This window comes from Vanellus vanellus, assembly GCF_965231255.1.
Source record: "Vanellus vanellus genome assembly, chromosome: 2".
NCBI classification, from domain to species: Eukaryota; Metazoa; Chordata; class Aves; order Charadriiformes; family Charadriidae; genus Vanellus; species Vanellus vanellus.
The window spans coordinates 108,940,672-108,961,001 of NC_138906.1; the positions used below are offsets into that span (position 1 = coordinate 108,940,672).

The 20,330-nt window shown below is 34.9% G+C and overlaps 1 protein-coding gene across 1 annotated transcript in view; it reads right to left on the reverse strand.

Annotated features, from left to right (window-relative positions):
• Positions 1-5,197: 5,197 nt before the first annotated feature.
• CCDC102B (coiled-coil domain containing 102B) overlaps positions 5,198-20,330 on the reverse strand; it is a gene marked incomplete at both ends in the record, with an annotated part of 159,474 nt that continues 144,341 nt past the window's right edge. The window contains one exon of the mRNA XM_082479383.1: positions 5,198-5,287. Coding sequence (XP_082335509.1) covers positions 5,198-5,287 — 90 coding nt within the window. The remainder of the gene's footprint in view (positions 5,288-20,330) is intronic.

Genomic DNA, 20,330 nt, shown 5'->3' on the forward strand with positions numbered 1-20,330 from the left:
CCACAGCATTTTGTTGAGTTAATAAGATTAGCAAATCCACTTTTATCTTCTGATGTGTTCACTGATTGATGGTATGCTAATACTTCTTCATTTTAGACTCTTTTACAAAGAAAAAAACCCAAAGCTTAAATAATAAGTAGCACGGTTTTGTTTGTCCTTTTCTTATCTGCATTTTCTTCCTTTCAAATGTTAATAACTTTAAGAATTATTTTATCCAATCTTAGCATAAGCAGTCATTCATGGCCCTTTTCTAATTACGATCAATTGGCTCCTGAAATGGCATTGCCTAGGAAATATTCTATTCATTATTAAAGCAGGCACCTGAATCACATTTGCAGTCTAACATAGTTATATTTGTTGAACATGTTGAGAATATCCCTTGAAATTAGTGTTTGATTTTTAGATCACTTTGATTTAGATTGTACAAAAATATAAATATACCTTTTTGATTTCAGTTGAATAAAATTCATGAAGTCATGTGAAAAAAGCTCTGTAATCGTAAAAGGCATCCAAGAATCTTTGTCGTTCCTGAGAAACAGTTGCTTACTGGCATATTATTTATTTAGTATTGGAGGATTTTTTCCCTTTAAAATTAGGAAAATAGATTCAGATTACTCTGAGAAAACTCTTCAATTGTCGTAAGATTTAAGCATGAAAGTCATGGCGACAGTAGGACTTGGGAATTAAAGGGTAGAGATTTCAGTAGGAAAAAGTCACCAGTTTTAATTAAACTGTGATAGCTCCCACCCTACTGGAGACAAAGCTCAGGGCTGGTCACCAGTGGTGTTCCTCAGGGTTCATTTCTGTTCAATACATTTATCAGTGATCTGGATGCAGGAGTTGAATACACCATTAGCAGGTTTGCTGATGATACCAAACTGGGAGGTTCTGTTCACTCTCTTGACGGACAAGATGCCTTGCAGAGGGATCTAGATAGATCAGAGTATTGGCAATGATTAACGGAATGACATTTAACAAGTCCAAATGCCAGATTCTGAGCCTAGGACGCAGTAATGCTGGGCACAAGTATAAATTGGGAAAGGAATGGCTGGAGAGCAGCTCTGAAGAAAGGGATCTGGGGGTGTTTGTTGACAGCAGGCTCAATCTGAGCCAGAAGTGTGCCCTGGCAACCAAGAGGGTAAACCGCATCCTGGGATACATCAAACACAGTATAACCAGCTGGTCAAAGGAGGTGATTAACCTGCTGTATTCTGCACTGGTGTGTCTTCACCTAGAGTACTGTGTTCATAATTTAAGAAGGGTGTGAAGGTCCTTGAATGCATCCAGAGGAGGGCAACAAATCTGGTGAAAGGGCTGGAAGGAATGTCCTATGATGAGTGGCTGAGGACTTTGGACTTGTCTAGCATGGAGAAAAGGAGGCTGAGGGGCAACGTCATTGCTCTCTACAGCTTCCTGAAGAAGGGAAGTGGAGAGGGAGGTGCTGATCTCTTCTCCCTGGGATCCAGTGATAGGACGGATGGGAGTGGTTCAAACCTTCACCAGGGGAGGTTCAAACTTGAAATTAGGAAGCATTTATTTACCAAGAGGGTGGTCAAACACTGGAACAGGCTTCCTAGAGAGGTGATCGATGCCCCAAGTCTGTCAGTGTTTGAGGCACTTGGACAATGCCCTTAATAACATGCTTTAACTTTTGGTCAGCCCTGAATTGGTCAGGCAGTTGGACTAGATGACCACTGTAGGTTCCTTCCAACTGAATTTCTGTCCTATCCTATCCTATCCTACCCTAGAGTGTTAACCACTGTTTTCCTATCAACTACTACCAGACCACGTAAATCATACTTTCTTATCTTTCTGCATTTGTACCAATACTAAATAATGTACATGTTTATGGTATTAAACAAGGTTTAATGGAACTTACCAGTTGTGAAAATTATTTGTAGTTTTTTCCATTATTATGTTTATAATCAGTTTGTAAAGATGATCTGCATAAAACATTCATGTTATTTATCATTTTAAAATGGAAAACAAGATTTTGTGAGGTTTTTCTAGAGGCAATCCACATTTTTAGGTACCACTCATCTCAAAAGATGAAGAACAACAGCTTAATGGTTTACAACCAGATTTAGGGTTAGGAGTTTTCCTGACTTTCCCATATTTATCCTTAGTGACCTCGAGCAAGTCTCTTCTGCATTAATCTCTGTGTCTTCACTGCCCAAGTGTAAAATGTGAAAAGGAATGGATGGGAATATCGGTATATAGCAAATATCATAGATGTATATTTAAGATCAGAAAACTTTCTAGTATTATGATGAAAAGGTCATAAATTAACATTTTCTGACATTCTCAACTGCAGCCAGGGCAATCATGTATCATCTTATTTTGGCTTACTTTCAAGTGACTTATTTATGGGTTTACTTCTTCACAGAGACCTCTGAAGTTCTCTGTGTATGTAGTTACTGAAATAAATATTTTATGTAGTTAATGGAAGTAGCTGAGTTTTTTCTTACCCGGGAATAGGGAGAAATTATGAAAAATGAAAGCATCTTGTGTGATCTATCACAGTCAAGCAAGAAAATTTAAACAGCACTACAAAGAAGGCACTTGAAAGATATGATCAATAAGTGATTACAAAGAATTGTGTGGCATAAATGTGAAATTAACTACCCTACAAGAAACTATAATTTCCTCATGAGAAAAAAAAAAAAAAAGATACTGTATTGATCTTCTGAAATAAAAATTTTAAAATTAACATAGTCTAATGATCTTTTTATTGCCACCATGACCTTTGGACTAGCCAAGTATATCGCACCTGCTGGGTATTATAATACAGTGAACACGTGCTAAAGGTTTATATGGTATAGCTAGACAGAGCAGCAGAAACTAGCTTCTAGTTCGATTTCCATCAATATTCACGTTATACTACCAAGACGTTAGCACAGAAATGTTCTCTAGCACCAATTAAACATTATTTGTTTCTCTTACAGAGATAGAGGGTGAAAGACAGAATCCTAGTTTCCCCACTAACTCATGAAATTATTTGTCTTGATTTTTAGCCACAGATATTACTGTGAGCTGAAAAGAGACACTGGAGCTTAAAGAGATTTTGCCCAATTGCTGAAACCCTAGGGCTTTATCTCTAAAAGAACCATATTTCTAATGGCTTGTCAGATAAAAAAAAAAAAAAAAAAAAAAGGTTTGCCTCTAAAGCTTATCTAAACGATACAAGATTTTATCAGTAAGCTGTTTTGTGGCATTACTGTATTTTCAAGTGCAATCATAGAAGCACATTTGGCTGTTACAGCATTTGAAAATCAATAATTATACACTTTCTATTTCTATTGTGCACATTGACATTTTCAATACAGCTATGTTACACATAGGGGTGTCACGAAGATGCTGGCATAAGGAAAGCAGATGGAGTTTTAGAGAAAGTCAGTGTTTCATTTCACAATGCATGGAACAAAGCCAGAATTCTTTTGTTTAATATAAAACCTTGAACCAGTAAGCTAAGAAAGGGAGGAAGATTGGTTTGGAAAAAAAAAATCTGAATCTTATTTTATTGTCAATTCCTATAAGTTTTAAACATTTAAACTCCCTTTAAAAATAAATTGTCTCACAGTTTCTCTGTACCTTGTTGATGAAGTTGTGGTTCAGCTATTGGCAACAGAGAAAGATAACATTCCTTCATCATGTATCCTTTAGTGTATCCTGAGAGGTGATGGCTGGGATTAGGTGAGCATTTGTAGACCCAAAAGAAGGCTAAGAATACAAGAGGCAGTCAAAACACAGATCCTTCTCCTTTGGCATGCCATCTCCAGCAGTGGTCAAAAGCCAGTGCTCAGGGAGGACCATAAGAACAGGTAGAGCCTGCTGGCTCATCTCAGCCTCCAAGCATTTACAGCTCAGGGAATTCCTGGGCAAAATGTGATTCCTATGTAATTAATAATCTTTAATGGTTTCCATTCATGAACTTGACCAACCTGCACTTGAAGGTAAGCAAATTTTAACTACACACACTGTCTTCACAAAGACTTCTACAGCACAGTTACCAGTTATGAAAATAATTGCTTCTTTTTGTATGGTCCTAGTTAAATTATAAGAAAAATCAAGAGGAGATCACACAATCTCTGCAGCAGGCTTAGAAGGAGAATGTAATATATTAGTGGCAGGAGAAATATTGTTGGCTTTAACTACAACAAGAATTCTCTTAGAAGTTTTTGGTTTAAGAGATATAAGGTTTAGGGATATAAGGTATGAAACAAATATATTGCTGAGCAAGTTCACAGAATCTCTGTGCCACAGAATCTGCACATACTCATTAACAACTGTATATGGCAAACAGCAACCAATTATAATTTATGTCTGACTTGATGGCTGAAAGTTGCTGCTGTTTCTATAAATCGTGAATTGTCTAAAATTCCCAAAACATGCTTTTACAGTTTATCTTAGTATATTCATGTTACTTCCTATGTGGTATTTACATTTTTTACATGGACAATTCATAAACTCAAATTTAAATAAAAACATGATATATACATTAAGATAAATTTGAGATGCATTTCTATTATGTCATGAGTATAAGAAACACAAAGAGAAAGGGTACTGCTTTAATCTAAATGTATAAGTGATAATATTCAAGTATTTTAAATAAAATAACTTTTCTTTAAATATTATGTGGTGGGTTTTTTGGGGGTTTTTTTTTGGTTTTTTTTAAGAAAGAATGGTTTATTATGCATGTCACCCTGGTAGAACTGGGGAAACTGAGGAACCGTTACTTGCCCATTGCTCTATGAAAAAAACAGACAAGAACAAAGCAAGAAACAAACTTTTGGCTTCCATTTCAGACTCACTGTCTTCCCAGGACTGAATGTGAACCTCTCTCATATGCCATGTATATTCTAAAGTATTTTTTCCCAAAGGTAAACTATGGGACATGTTAATTAAAGTCCACATTTTGCTTTAGAGAAGAGCAATTGAGACAATTGGAAAGGAAGGACAGACAACCGCCAACAAAAATTCTAAGTTGATACACACTGACACTAGCACATTTTCCTTGGTTCTTATTGAAAAATCTGGAATACGTAGAAACAATGCATACAGTATTCCCATATATGTCCGGCATGGACTTCTTCAATCAAATTGTCCTGTAAGTCTTTATGAAGAGTGTAAGTTCTTTGTCCCTCCTCTTTACTGTTAGCCTTGTTGCTGCAGGGCTGTTTGATGATCTCCTGTGTCTTCACTCACAGTCTTGGTAGAAACTCCAGCAACATACAAGGAACTTTGTCTGGTCCCAAATCCTGAGTTCACTTTCTTCTGTCTCTTTACTCTGAAACAAAATTTTTGAAAAAGTGTGACCACAACACTAAGCAGAAAATCCAGTTTAAGTTTAAAACACTTGCAGGTCAAATTTCTTCTAAGAAAAAAGTTTCAGTAGGAGACAGTAGAATTTAGTTGAGAAAATCTTTCAGTATTGTTAAGTTTGTAGTAAGCGTTGGATACTTTTCCCTTAATAAAGACGAAAAAAGTATAGGGTTTCAGAGCAATTACTTGGAATTGTCTTTCACAGTGAGAAGCATGCCACACTTGCTTGCTTCACTTTTGATGACTAGTAGTCATTATTTTTTGATTGACAGTTCTGAACTGCGGTACTGTTGCTATTCAAGACACATTTAAAGTACTTACGTATAACTCATGAGTCTTTTTATTGGAAGAAGGGAAAGTGGAGAATAGTGAAAACGATCAAAAATATCTCAAACCCCTCATTTGAAAGAATTCTAGCCACTAATCCAGTGTAATGTCTTCATATTGCGTTAATAACAATAGGGAGAGATTATTTACAAAAGCATACTCATCATAAAGATTATCATTAAAACATAACCATGCTAAAAATACATACTATTTTATATAAACTTTGGGTTGATAAATCACATTCTCTATAACAATGTGCAGCAGAACAAGAAGATCCACTCAAGCTGGGCACCAGAAACAGGCTACTATGCTCTCCAGAATTGAAAGTGCAGTGAACAGACTGTAGCCCTGCACAGAACAACAAAGATTTAGCAAGATTTAGGAGCTTAAGTACTGCCCAAAGTAGGTACACAACAAACTGACCCAAGAAGACTGCATGTCAGAGTCAATAAATCCTGGCAGATCTAAATTGTTTTGTATATTACTAGTTTTTATCTCATCCATGGTTTATTGAAAATTTCCTGTGCTTTAAGCTTAGGGGCATACATCTCCAATTCTCTCCATGTCATCTTTGCACTTTCATTGAAGTCCTAGCACAAGCCACAGTGCAATTCCTGTGTTTCTTGTCTTTTTTTTTATATGAACAGGTTTTCAGAAAATGGAATTTACAACCTCATTGATTTAGTCTTGACTCTGGGACCCTAAAAGTCTTGGGAACAATGTCTGAACAACATGTCAAGGAACCCGAGAGTTTTTACCAAACCGTGGAACATGGTGGTCCACAGTTACTTCTTCAGATCTGTAACCCAGTTCCTGGCAGTGTCAATGGGTCTGTCACGCTGTTATGCATACACACATAATCTAATCTATTCTAATCTAATGTAATCTGTCTAGTATTTAGAAAACAACTATTTTAGCAAAACCCAGCATCACATGTCAAAATCACTCAGGGTTAAGTAAGCCGCCAATGTGTAAAAGCCTTTGAGCTAACACAGTAATGGGATTGTTTACAGCGTCAAAGACTCCATGATGCTCCTATCTACTAATGAACATGACCACTAATTGTTCCAGATAAAGACTGATTGCAAAGTCCTACATCAGCAAGAATCAATAGGATGGCAAATTCTTCACCCTGCTGGATACACAAGTGTAGGATGATCAGAAACTTAGTTGTTATTCCTGAATTTCACTGGAATTTTTTTGAAAAAGGTGGCCGTTTCCTTTTTAATTACTTTGATTTGATGATTTCCAATAATAATGTTGCCTTATTAAAAATTATAGATAAGTTCTACTAAAAACTCTTTGTTATTAAAAATAGTTGTGTGATAAAATTAGTGCAATGTCACTCATAGATCTTTCCTTTTCTATTCATTTTTCTAATCTAAAATAGATTAATATAAACTAAAAATAAAATCCCTAAAACTAGCAACTTAAAGACTTTTAAATTAAATTTAAACAAAAAAAAAAAAAAAAGAAAAATATTAGCAGTAAGTGATGGTTATGGCCTTAAATTAGCTCTTGTTCCCCAGGGATACACATAGTACATTTTCAAGACAAATCAAGCTACTTGTTTTTAAAATATTTCTTACTTAAACATTTTAGAAACAATCTGGTGCTTCTAGATGTCATGTTAGTCTACCTAACATGTAAAAAACAGTAAGAGGGTTTAATTCTGATTTCTATTTCTTAATCAAATTAATGCAGTTACACATATCATGAGCTACTACTAAAACCAGTGCACAAATACATAAAATGGTAAGCTCTGAATGTTTATAAAAAAACATGCACACTTGCCAGAAATCACTAGCATGTAGAAAATCTTATTTAAAAGACTAGTCCCAATCTGTAATGAATCACAAAACCTAAGAGTGCCTATGGACAGGCTAATGTACAACAACTTCCTTTCATTTCCATGCTGGTTGACAATAATCTTCAAACACCTCCTATAGGAACCCCTGACATCACTGCTTTATCAAAAGGAATTTTCGCCATGGTAAAATTGGTGTATGTAACGTGTAAGACAAAAGGGTTTGGCTCAATTGCTCTTCTCTGTTTACAAGATATAATTCCTCTTAGTAGTTTTGTGCTTTTGTGACTTCAATGTGTGTATTCCATGTGATGGCAGTAATGAACAGCCCATTTAAATGTGAACAGTTATGGAGTTTGTGTCATAAAAAAATTAGGGAAATCTTTCCCATTGATACTCTGCACCAGCCATCCTTGACAACCCCGGCATCGAGAAGTGATGGCGCCAGACGTTGTTCTGTTGCGTCCCTCAGCCATGTGATGGGACAGCACTAGGAGCCGTGCGAAATGGGAAACGTGTCTGCTTCCAGCTGGAGTGTGCTGAGGTTCCTCGGGGCAGGCAGCAAAGCAACCAACTGCATGAGTGTCCATCCTGGTCGCGCAAAGCCTGGTCAGCTCTGCAACTGCTGCTGTTGCTTTAGCCATCTGTTTGGCCAGCACTGAGACTGAGTTAAAACCCCTTTGTATGTGGAAGGACTACACAACTGTGTTCCAAATTATTGCCAGACAGGGACTAAAACTGTGGAAAGCCTGATAGTAAAAGTAATATGCAATTGCACTAGAAAGAAAAATAAATAAAAAAAATAATTAGGTACCAATGAAGGAGCAGAATAAAACGCATGGGTTTTGAACTCAAGATAAATAAGCAAAACGTTTTAAAGCCCTTTTCCTAAGAGCAGACAAATAGAAAATGCTATCAAAGTCAGCTAACAGAATCATGAAAATGCACAGGCATATAAAAGGCAGCATGCCATATGTCCACCAATATCTAGTACAACAGGAACATTAAGAAAGCCATTAAGGTAGTGTCCCCATTGTGCCCAGGTATACAATAACATATGGTACATTTCCTGCTTCACTGTGCATTTCCTTGCTTTCATTGTTTAGCATCACTAATTCTGAGCTCAATTAATATAGTTTGTGTGTGTATTTCTCTGCAGAATATTTTAAAATTCTTTGGTGCTGCTTAAAATTAATCTTTTTTTAGTGCAAGTGCACAGTAAGTGTTAACGTAAGGTAGGATTTTTTTCCAAATGTTAATTAAATGTAAGAGCTAGATAGAATTATTTTAAGGTAGCTACATATGACACAAATTATTATTGTCTTCTTATTTAAGTCCTCACACAATTTGCTGTAATGATGCCACAGAGAGACATTACAAGGTTGTCGATAGTTTTAATCAATGGAGACTCCCCAAGGACAGATGTGGGTACCTCTCAGGATTCTAGATTAGAGGCAAAATAGTAGCAGTGATAGAGAAAATACAACAAGAAATATAAGATGACTATACACTGTAAACCTGTAGATGTGGAGAAGGAAACCAAGATGCCTGAAAGATTTTTCTCCTTCATGGATATTTGTTCTTGAAAATCTAAAGATTGAGGAATCTCAAGATTCCCAAAACCAAGATGAAAATTATATGTAAGACACATTGTCTCTCTCTTTGGTATTTACAGATTCCAAATGCCTCCTAGAAGAGTGGAACTTCACCACACTAGGTCAATCTTACTAAGGTTCCTATTTGATTACAGACCTCCTTACAGGGGAAAAAAAAAGTTCTCTTCTCAAAGAAATATTGTTAATTATCTTATCTACTTTTCTAAAAGAGTCATATATTGTTTCATGAGTTTGATATAGAAAATGAAATTAGAGTGAAAATAAATAAAAACCCCACCAACTTCTCAAAAGCTTGCATCAGCAATGTTTAGATCAAATAACTGATTAGACCAAATAACTAACATCCTGAATATTCAATTTTAAAAGATAAAGGGTGAGAGGTCACTGAATAATAAATAATAAACATCAGTCCAGATCCACTAAGATTTGCCATTTGTTGTCTTACCTGTGACAGTGGCGCTATGCAGTACTATTTGAAAAATCATGCATAATTTATTTCCAAGCGTGAATGGAGAAGGAAGGGATCTCTGGTATGAAATCAAATCAGAATGAAGAAAGGAAATCATTACAAGTTTGAGTTAGTATCTTCACTAGTCTAAACTCTACCTCAATTTTAGACATATATTAATGCCCAAAATAATTAATATTTTGAGTAGAAATACAGGTTCTTGCCCAAATTATAGTAAGACAGATTTATATCAGGTTCTGGTTTCATTAAAACATATTTTCCATTTAACATTAGTGGACTGTTACAAAACCTGAGTGAAAATATGGATATTGAATTAGGTTTTATATCTTTACAAGGCAGGAATTGCTTAGACCCTGTGTAAACTCATCCAATATGCAATTCCAATCTCTAAAAATACTATATGGGCTCTCCATATGACTTTTTCTTTAAATGTTGTGTTTCCTTCGAGAGCCACAAGACTTCACATTTTTCTGTATTTCTCATTCAATTATTTTTACTTCCTTGGAACTCCTGAAAAATTATGCTTCTTGATTTTCCTTACAAGAAAAGGTTTGTGTTTTGTCATATAATTATATTCCTTTTTATCTTCAAAATTAATCTCAGAATGAATTTCTCTAATACATTTCTGGGTACAGTGTATTACAATAGCTACCACTGAAATTTACTAAACAATTACATATAATGTTTTCCCTAGGACGGAATATGACAAAAATGACAATTTTGATCAAACTTTTGCTACTGTAAACTAGAAACAATACTTTACAACTGAATCATTATAGTCATGCAGATCAGAACCTGAATTTAATATAAATTAAATAGGTTGAATACGTCACCTACTTTAAGTATTTTAAGAGTGGCAGAGGATGAACATTACACAGTAGGTACCTAATGGAGAAGAACTCCTTCAAACACCCATTCATAAATTCAGGTCTTGTTAACAGTGAGATTTTCCAAATGAAGACTCATTCTCATTTATAACATAACAATTTCACTATTCTAGCACAAAATAAAAATAAAGATGACCTTTAAAAAGTCTGTTTTTTCTTGTTTCCTTAATTGTGAAATAACAATCTATTTTTGCTCAGTTGACTTTGCATAATAATGTCTTTCATCAATTCCAATGTTTTAAAATCTGATCATACCAGGTTACAGCATGCCCAAATAAAATCTATTTTCTGAAGAAAATGCTTCCTTTTAACTACATGATACGAGAAAAAAAAAAAAAAAATCTATCCACTCTCCCCAACAAAATGGACACAAGAAAAAAGGAATTTCAGCTTTTAGGGAAGTGACAGTAACCTTCTGGCTCTTCTACCTTTTGTTTTTAGAATACTCTGAACCTACTGGAATGAACCAGAATACCCATATCATCTGCTTTTACAATTAAAGAAAAAATTAAAAGCTTATTATTTTTCTATGTCCATCACTATTTATCAGTGTCGTGTAATTGTGCCAATAAATATGTAATTCCTTGCACATTATAATAAAGAACAGAAAATGTCCTTATATTTGAACAAAAAACATACTTCAGCACTTTTGCTATTGCTAAGCGTACATTGAAGCTAAATACAAATTGGTTTTGCCCTTATTCAAAGTTTAAATACATTTAAAAGTAAAAATTGAAAAAGAGATGTCAGGAGTATGGAATAGTGATCAACACAATACAATTAATATGTTTTTATTTTTTTTCATATGGTCAGATTAGAGGGAAAAAAACCCAACCCATGAACTAAATGACTTAGTGTTAAAGAAAACAATCTATAATATACCTGGGAAAGTAGATACTAAAAGTGGCTATTTAAGACTTATAAGTAGATAGTATAAGACTTATTTGTGTAACGTGCTTTAATATTTCTTTAGAAAATGCCTTCTGATTTCTGAACATGGAAACAGTTCTTCTAGTCCTACAGAGAAGAAGATATCAATAATATATACAGTTCTTTCTGTTTTAAGAAGTGTGATTTGCATGGAAGGCTTTTTTGTGGTCATTTTTTTAATAGCTGAAAAAAGGATAAGAAAGTACCCTTGGCACAAGCTCTTTTCTCATTCCTTTTTTATACATTAAGATTCGCTTTCTACAGTAATATTTTCACCTACATAATCTCCAGGCCAATAAAAAACATGATCATTTCCCTTCCCAGTAATTACATGGTTGCCAGCTTCAATTTAGTTCCATTTACCCTTTCAGAATTCTTAACTTTTAACAGTTGCTCAACATGCATCTTCATTACTTTCCTCTTACTTCTTCCAGGTATGAAAGGTATTCAACTCTGTAGCAGACATTAACTTTCCTCCCCTCACTCCCCTTATTCACTTCCCACTCTCCATCCAAATTTGTCTTGAAACTAATTGGGATACCTTCAGAATCTTGTTCCGTAGTTTCTTTGCTACGTATTGGGTTTTTTTCCCACTGAAAACACTATACTACACTATTTTTTAAACTGAAATGAAGTTCTTTTCAAAATAAGGAAAGAAACCATGTACACTCAACAAAATAAACCATTTAATTCCTGAAAAAAGAAACTTACTATACTGTAGTATCATTTAATATTATGCCTCCTAGTTATAATCATTGAACAAAAATTATATGAGAATTCTGGGAAACACTGGAGAGTTCTGCCATACACCATGTTCTGCCTTGGACCATTGCCCAAAACACTGCTCATCTTTGACAGTATTAAAGTCTGATATCTCTTGAAGTGGCTGGAGTAGAAACAAATACTGTGCTCCACCGCTGTGCTGTGATGATGATCTTTGCAACAGTAAAAGCATTTATTTTAAAACTTGTAAGACTGGGAGATAGAATGTGAATGTGCACATTACAATTACTTATTCTGCTCCCTTCCGTTCCTCCCAGCTGCAAATTCCAACATGATAGAAGCTACTTTAACAGCCACAAGCTGTTAAAGATAGCATGAGGCTAGAAAATTATCTAACTGGAAGTTTGAACCTCCGCTTTCAAATATCACAAAGCACTAATCTCCAGCTCTGTGGCTTGTAAGGTTGCTGAAATCATGTGGGAGCTAAAGTGAAAAGCAACAAATGGTGATGGTAATCTGGTGATGTGAAAGTTTCATTATCTTAGGACCTACCATGTCTGATAAAATAGTACAAGTGCTCACAGGACCGGTAAAATAATCTTAAGTATGCAAACAGCAGGGGAAAAGTACTGATCCCTAAATGGCAGTAAAGCAGAAAAAGACAAAAGCAGACAAAGAGCAAAGCAGTTAAAGACGAGGTAAAACACAATTAGATAAGATATAGTGCACTCTTCCTTTTTCCCTTGTCCATTTTTTCTAACAATGTTTTAATTATTTGCCAATGTGTTAGAATAACAAATTGGTATTTGCCAAATAACATTCGTAGTTTTGGTTTCATATTGGAAAAAAAACAAAAACCCTAATACGTATTTTCGGTAGGAAAGATGCCTGATCTTGATTACGTTCATCATGTTCCTAATTCTCAATACAGTTCAGGACAAGTTGATCTATTATCTACAATCTCCTTTGAAAAGTCTAATTTTAGTGTTTCTGTGACAGTGCCAGGATATAAGCTGGCTGCGTTTCTACTCTCTATTTTTCTGGTATACCTCCAGCATCCAGAACAGTTGTATTAGGAATGTTTGAGTATACATCCTTGCTTAGTACTTTCAGGATGCTCTTATTGACCTGTTGCCCGGCAATTCAGATAATCCCTTTTGGAACCAACCAATACACTCTGCCTAAGTGATTTCTTAAGGCAGATTCACTGCAATGAAGTCCTCAATCATTTTTGTGACCCTTTGTAGACTCCCTCCAGTATGTCCATGTCTTTTTTATACTGGGGGCCCAGAACTGAACCCAGCACTCCTGATGTGCTTTCAGGAGTGCAGAGCAGAGAGAAAGGATCACCTCCCTCATCCTGCTGGCTGTGCCCATACTATTGTTGGCCTTCATTGTCTTGAGATTGCATTTCTGACTCATGGTCAGCTTGTTGTCCAACAGGACTTCAAGCTCCCTTTCAGCAAAGCTGCTTTTCAGGCAGTTGGCCCCAAGTCTGCCCTAGTGTTAGGGATTTTCCTTACCTGAGTGCATGATTTGGCATTTCCATTTGAACTTTGTGAGATTACTGTACGCCCATTTTTTCCATCGTCTTGAGGTCCCTCTGAATGACAGCACAATTACCTGGTCTATTAATGACTCTTCCCTGTTTTGTAACAACCGCAAACTTGCTGAGGGCACATTCTGTCCCATAATCTAGATGATTAGTGAAATTACACAGTACTAGCCCCTGTATTGACCCCAGGGGTACAGCACTCTGACTGCCCTGAAGCACTTCATTTCACCAACCACAAATCTTTTAGCCTGGCAGTTCAGCTAATTTTTCAGTCCACCTCACTGTTCATTTACTTAGTCTGTACTGTATCAGGTTGTCTACAAGCATGTCATGGGAGATAGCGTCGAAAGTATTGCTAATATCAAGATAAACAACATTCATTGCTCTCCCATCATCCACAAAGATAGACATTTCATCGTAGAGGGTTACCAGGTTGATCAGGCGTAATTTCCCCTTTATAAATCCATACTGACTGCTTACAATCATCTTCTTGTCCTCAATATGCTTGGAAATGGTTCCCAAGATGAGCTGCTCCATTACCTTCCTGGAGATTGAAGTGAGGCTGGCTGGTCTGTGAATTCCCATATCCACCTTCTGTCCCTTTCTGCGCAACAGGCTGCACAAAGTGCGGCACATATTTGCTGTTATTCATGCTCTGCTCCTGGCTTCAGTGCTAACTAGTTCTCATATTCCTTAACAACAGGGCCATGCTCAGCTTATCCACTGCCCTGTAAATCTCATCCAAACCCCTCTCAGCTCTCTTCGAGTGAAAGAGCCCAAGACTCTTTCCTTGGAAAGCAACCTATCCATCCATTTGACCCATTCAGAAACTGGAGAACATACAACTGTGATTTTATTGTGCATTTATGCTCAAAGGTGAAAAAAAAAGGAATATATACTAAGGTGGAATATTAGCGGCTCAAATTATATGTAATTGAGGTTAATTTCACATCCTCTGCAATTTTTTTCATAACTTTCGGTGAAAGAAAAGGTCTTACATCTTGAACATTATTGCTTTCAGTATCAATACAGAAATCTTGTATTTTTTTCTTTTTTTTGTCTGGATAGATTAATTTTACTACTGTTGAAATCCACTTTCTGGCTGTTGCTTTTCAATTCCTTGATTTTTCATGTCTCTAAATCTTTTTCTATTTCCAAAGATCGAATCTGTCACATTATTCTTTAGGTGCCTGAAAACGTCTACTTTTCAAAAATATTGTTGTAATAAAAAAAAAGATGTTTGTCTTTCTGTTTATGGCATAAAAAATTAATAGAATATTGGACCGACATGCTATGAAGCTCTTCAGAGACCAGAAACAGATGAGAAACAGAATCCAGCTTTTTGTTATGTCGTTAAACCAGGCATAACTGATTCAATGTATTCTCTTTATTTCCTGAAAATTATGAATCACAGCAGGTGATTTAGAGGGAACATCATTCTACTGGGATCAGAAATAACAAAAGCAGGTTGAGAAAATTGTCTGCATGGTAGAAGTTCTTAGATTTTAGGAACTTCTACGGGATTTTATAGAAGATACAGAATCCACACGATTGTCAGAAAGTAAATGACACCACCTTAGAATATGTAGAAGTCAGAGGCACATACATTATCTTTGCTAAATTCGAGAAACACAAAAAAGGAAACCAAAAAAGCTATTATTTTCATTATATGGTTCCCAACTCTGTTCATACATTGTGTTGTAGGTGCCGTATTTGATCAATTTTGTGCCAGTATTATTCCATAAACTTCATAAACTAATGCAAGGAAAACGTTAGAAATTGTCACTGTCAGATTTTAGTCATGGATGGCCATGTCTTTTTGGTAAACTAAGCAGCTCATCTCTTTCAAGTTATATTAGATAGAAAAATTGTGGGTAATATAATGATATATGAAAATATACACAGCTGTTTGTTACAAATACATGTATGTGTATGAAGCAGTTTACCTTTGAATAAGAAGACATAGCTTTTAATTATTGCTAATCCTGATTTGAGAAATAACATTTTCCCCTGAAAATTGTGAAATAAGCACCACTGACAGCTCCACACTGATGTTTTTTTTAACATTCATTGAGTTATTTTCACAAAACTAACACAAATTCAGAGCATGCATAAATCATTTCTGTAGAAGAACTGTTTTAGAGTTAGTTAGAATTTGAAAGTTTTCTTAATGTTTCTCTCCTTATAACCTAGAAATTTGGAAACAATATACAAAAAAAATATGAATTATCTTAGCTCACCTTTTACTTTATAGTCTTTCTGCTTGGCACAACTATCATGTGTGTATTTTTATGACAAATACCACTGTACTGGGAAGGGAAAGCAGTACCTTAGTGGCAGTGCCATCTTCAGAATGAAGCACTGAAAGACCCTCCAAGAGGAATACGTTTGCATTCTCCAGGTCCAAGATGCTGTTTGGTTTAAAATACCTTAAGTCTGGGGGAAGAATATATACCCAAAACATCCTCCCCCTAACAGACAACTTAGATTGTAACAACTTAGATTGTTAACTGCTCATGTTAGAACTATGAACACCTTTGAATGTTACATCTTCTCTTTTCTACTCATTTTCTAAATTTTGGAACACATCTCAGCTAAAGCATGAAAATGATAATGAAAAAGTAACTTTACGGGTAATAGTAAAGAAGCACAAGGTTATAAGCAGCGCAAATGCTGACAGGCCCATGAATAGCCTCCTTGCTTCTGCTCATTTTTTGTAGATAAATATATATGTCTGTGTAAGGCACACCATAATGGATACAGAAAAAATACATTACTATTTCTTTATCTAGAAAGGTAGAAGAAAGGAAGCACAGTATTTGGAGTTTGAAATAGGCAATTTCAAATTTCTCACATCATCGTTCAGTATCTCTAAAGGATGGAGATCAATTGTAGTTGCTCACAGTGAAATGAAAAAGTTATTCCTTCTCTGCCTCTAATTTGTCTTTCAAAAACAACAACATAAAAATCTGAACAACTTGCACACACATTTACATAACTTTTAGTTAAAACAGTGATCTTGAAAAATGTCAGGCATTTTTGAGCAGGAAGAGAGTATTTCAGTTATTTGTGAATTACTAGACATACCTGTACTGTAAAAATAAACAAAGAATTTAAAATGCAAAGATTACTTTTTCAGCTCCTTTGTAGCTTACCTTTTAACTTCTTTGTTTCTTTCTTATCTTCCACTTCAAAATTTCCTATATATACATATATATACTTGCAGTCTTTCATATATATTTTGTTATACGGTTAGGAAAGTAACTGTATGCATTCATCTGATTAAAATCCCATGTAAATCTATACACAAATTTGATGTGAGTTTTGAACAGGTGGCAAGCTGCCCAGTGGAAAATCAGAATTTTTTTTCTATTGTTGATCTAATGTAGCAAAAGAAGAATTTTTAGAATGTTTTATGACTAAAGAAAAGGAAAAAAATGAATGTAGCTGGTAATCTCAGTGTGAAAATTTACAAACAGAGAAAGTTTCTGGAATAATTATTTTTTTATCAGTCTTTATATAGCAGAACAGAACCATTCAAATTGGGGTGTTCCACAAAATCCAGAAAATGTCATAAACACAATGTAAAAAGAAAAAATTGTGGTATAGAAAAATCCCCAATCTCACAGAATTAAGAACAGAAACTAATGAAGGTTGTAAAAATATGCCTATAAAGATGATAGTTTTAGTTCAATGAAGTGACAGTGAAATCAATTCAGTGAGAAGTGATCATCAGACTGTTAGTATTCAAAAAAGAAGAAAAAAGTCATACAGGAATTGCTAACTTTTTCTTAGAGACAAGTAGATTCTAAATAATCTGAAGGCAGTACTGGAAATAGAAAACTTCTGAATTATTCCACTTATAAAACTAATTGTTTTTTTAGTTATCTCATTGCTTTTTCAGTGAGAACATGTTGCTTTCTTCCTTGAAAGAGAAAAATTTGTTAATTATGCAGAATTTGAAAAGTGATAATATAATGTAACAATGCTCTGGAACAGTATAGCGGGAAAAAAAAAAAAAAGATCTGCACTAGAAAAAAAGAAATAGACAACACAATAGTTATTATATTACCATGTTAATCCAATAAAATGACCACATCTTGAATACTGAATACAATAGTATATCTGAGAGGAGATCACATAAACCAGAAAACATTTTGCAGAACAACTAATGTAAACAAACGTATGGGATGGCTTCTACAGGAGGGATAGCTAAACAAATTTCAGGATTCATATGATGGAGTGAACAGGAACAGGTCACAATCTCTAGCAATATAGAAAGTAGGGAGCATCAGATGAAACCAGCAAAAGGCAGGTTTGATGTAAGAAAGAATAACTTTTAACAGAAGACAATTAAGTCTTGAAGCCTTTTGTAGTAGGCTGCTGCAAAAGCTTTACAGGTCTCCAAAAAGCTATTGAACAATTTAACAGCAGAAGACTCAATATAAAGCTTAAAAGATACCATCTCTGACTGAGGAGTCGTTGGCCTTGAGTCTCCTGGAATCTGGCACTGTACTCCCAGGACGTATGTCTACCTCTCTGCTTTGCTTTTACAGTCCTACACAAATCCAATTTGGTCCCCCACCAGAAACAGGATACCAGTTTAGATGGAAATTTGTGTGGTATTATTCTGTTATATTCATCAAACATTAATGAGCATACAGAACAACATTTGAAATTAAGATTTTTTTTTCAGGCACATACTTAAGGCTGCATCAGAAGAATTATAAATGTGAAATACACTCTGCTAGGACTTGGAGAACTTTTTGCTTCAGCTGCTTTTTTTTCTCCCACTACATTTAAGTCACATGGCCTTACTGACAAGAAACTTCCACACTTATAAGCATGTTTTTCTATTTTACATGAAATCAGTACCAATGTCTCAAAGGGCAGGAAAAAAGAGCATAAAGTTCAGTCTCTTGTATCTCAGATTGTGACTTTTCTCTGCCCAGTAAAACCCAGTGGTATTTTGCATGTGTTGTGACTTCAAGGATGAGATGAAATTACAGTTTCTCCTTTGGAAGATATCAGGCTATCTTCACCATTATTTCACTGCAATCAATGTTAATTTTCTTGTTAATTTGATGAATTTAAGTAATTAAGATAATTGTAAGATATTTTATTTCCTTTTTGAGATTACATCTGGCCTAATAAAATGTCAAAATAACATCTCCTTGTTTCTCACTTAAGAATTAAAATCCGTTAGAATAGTACCGGACTCCAACAAAGCTGCACCTTGTTAAAATATGAAAAATTGGAAGCATTGCTGCTGTTTTGCAGCTTTGCTATATATGCTACAGTTTCACACAACATAGCTTATTTGGCACAAATTTTGCAATATTGCTTCCCTAGCTCTACACTTTCTCCTCATCCAATCAGAAGATATTTCTTTTTTCATATCTTGCAGAACCAGCTTTACCTGCAAGCTTCCTCCTTAAAAGGGACCATGGCACTAGAATATGGAAGCAGATCTTCTAGGTACTTATGAAAATAATTAATCATTCAAATGAAAGGGTTCCAGGACCTTCTGCAAAGTGCATTATTGCTCACAAATGCCAGCAGTTTCTCATACATCACTTTCTAAGTAGTGTAGCTCTTTCACACTACTTTGCACATTCTCACTTTTCTATTGTGTCTCTTTGTTGCAACTGTATCAATTAATCTTTTAATTATTCTGAATTCATCCACTTTGTAACAACTGACAAGCTTTCCGGTAGCTCAGTTCTGGGTAGAAGTATTAATTTTTCATTTAGCTCTCAAACACAAAAGTTTTTGTGCTTTTATAAGCATAATAGTAAGAATTATAATTTAGATAAATTAGAATTACAATTTAGATCTTTTATTTGATAATAAGAATTATAAGAAAAATTCTGACTTTTCTATTTAAAACTACAATGCAACAAAGGATATGCATTTATAATTATTAATTGGCTTAAACGAAATAACATGACATCAAAAAGTCATTTATGTGTGTCAAGGAAAGAGTTTTGCTTAAATTTTTAAAATTTGTACTTCTTCAAAATCTAAACATTGATCATCTGGTTTCCTCATATTGAGGCCAGTGATTGTAAATACAGAAGTTTTACTGAAAAGTAACTTTACTACAGCTACTGCTGTGATGGGATGATACCACATCGTGGTGAATTTTTCCAGATTGTACTGTGTGAGACTTGTCATAGAATTTTAGTTTGCAATGATGGCCACTACAGGTCTGTGATGATGCTTCAAAAATCTTCCACGTCTTTTGTTGGCTGCTATATCTTTAAACATGCCTCCAGTGTGGGCAAGCAGACAAAATCAATTATTTAAAAGCATGTCAGAAGCTTCTTTCAAGAAAAATGAGTAACACACACTAATATTTTTTTTGCAAGTGACAGTAAATGCAAATCACAGCAGGAGGCTTTCAAGTATGGAGATGATGGATGACAAACATGTTACCCTAAAAAAAAAAAAGTGTATGCTATGTAAGCTTTAACTTTTTGGAAATATTGTTGAAAGAAACTATCTCATAAAAATGCTTCACATTGCTATCTGAAAACTAGAAGAAAGGGACTCTTCTGGTCTCCAGAATAAAATACAACTGAAATATGTGCTGAGAAGTGATAAGCACATCTAAAAGATTTAATTAAAGCTCTCAGGAATAAAGAAAAGAGATACTGACACAGCAACTGTCATGACAAATTATCTGTTGAGA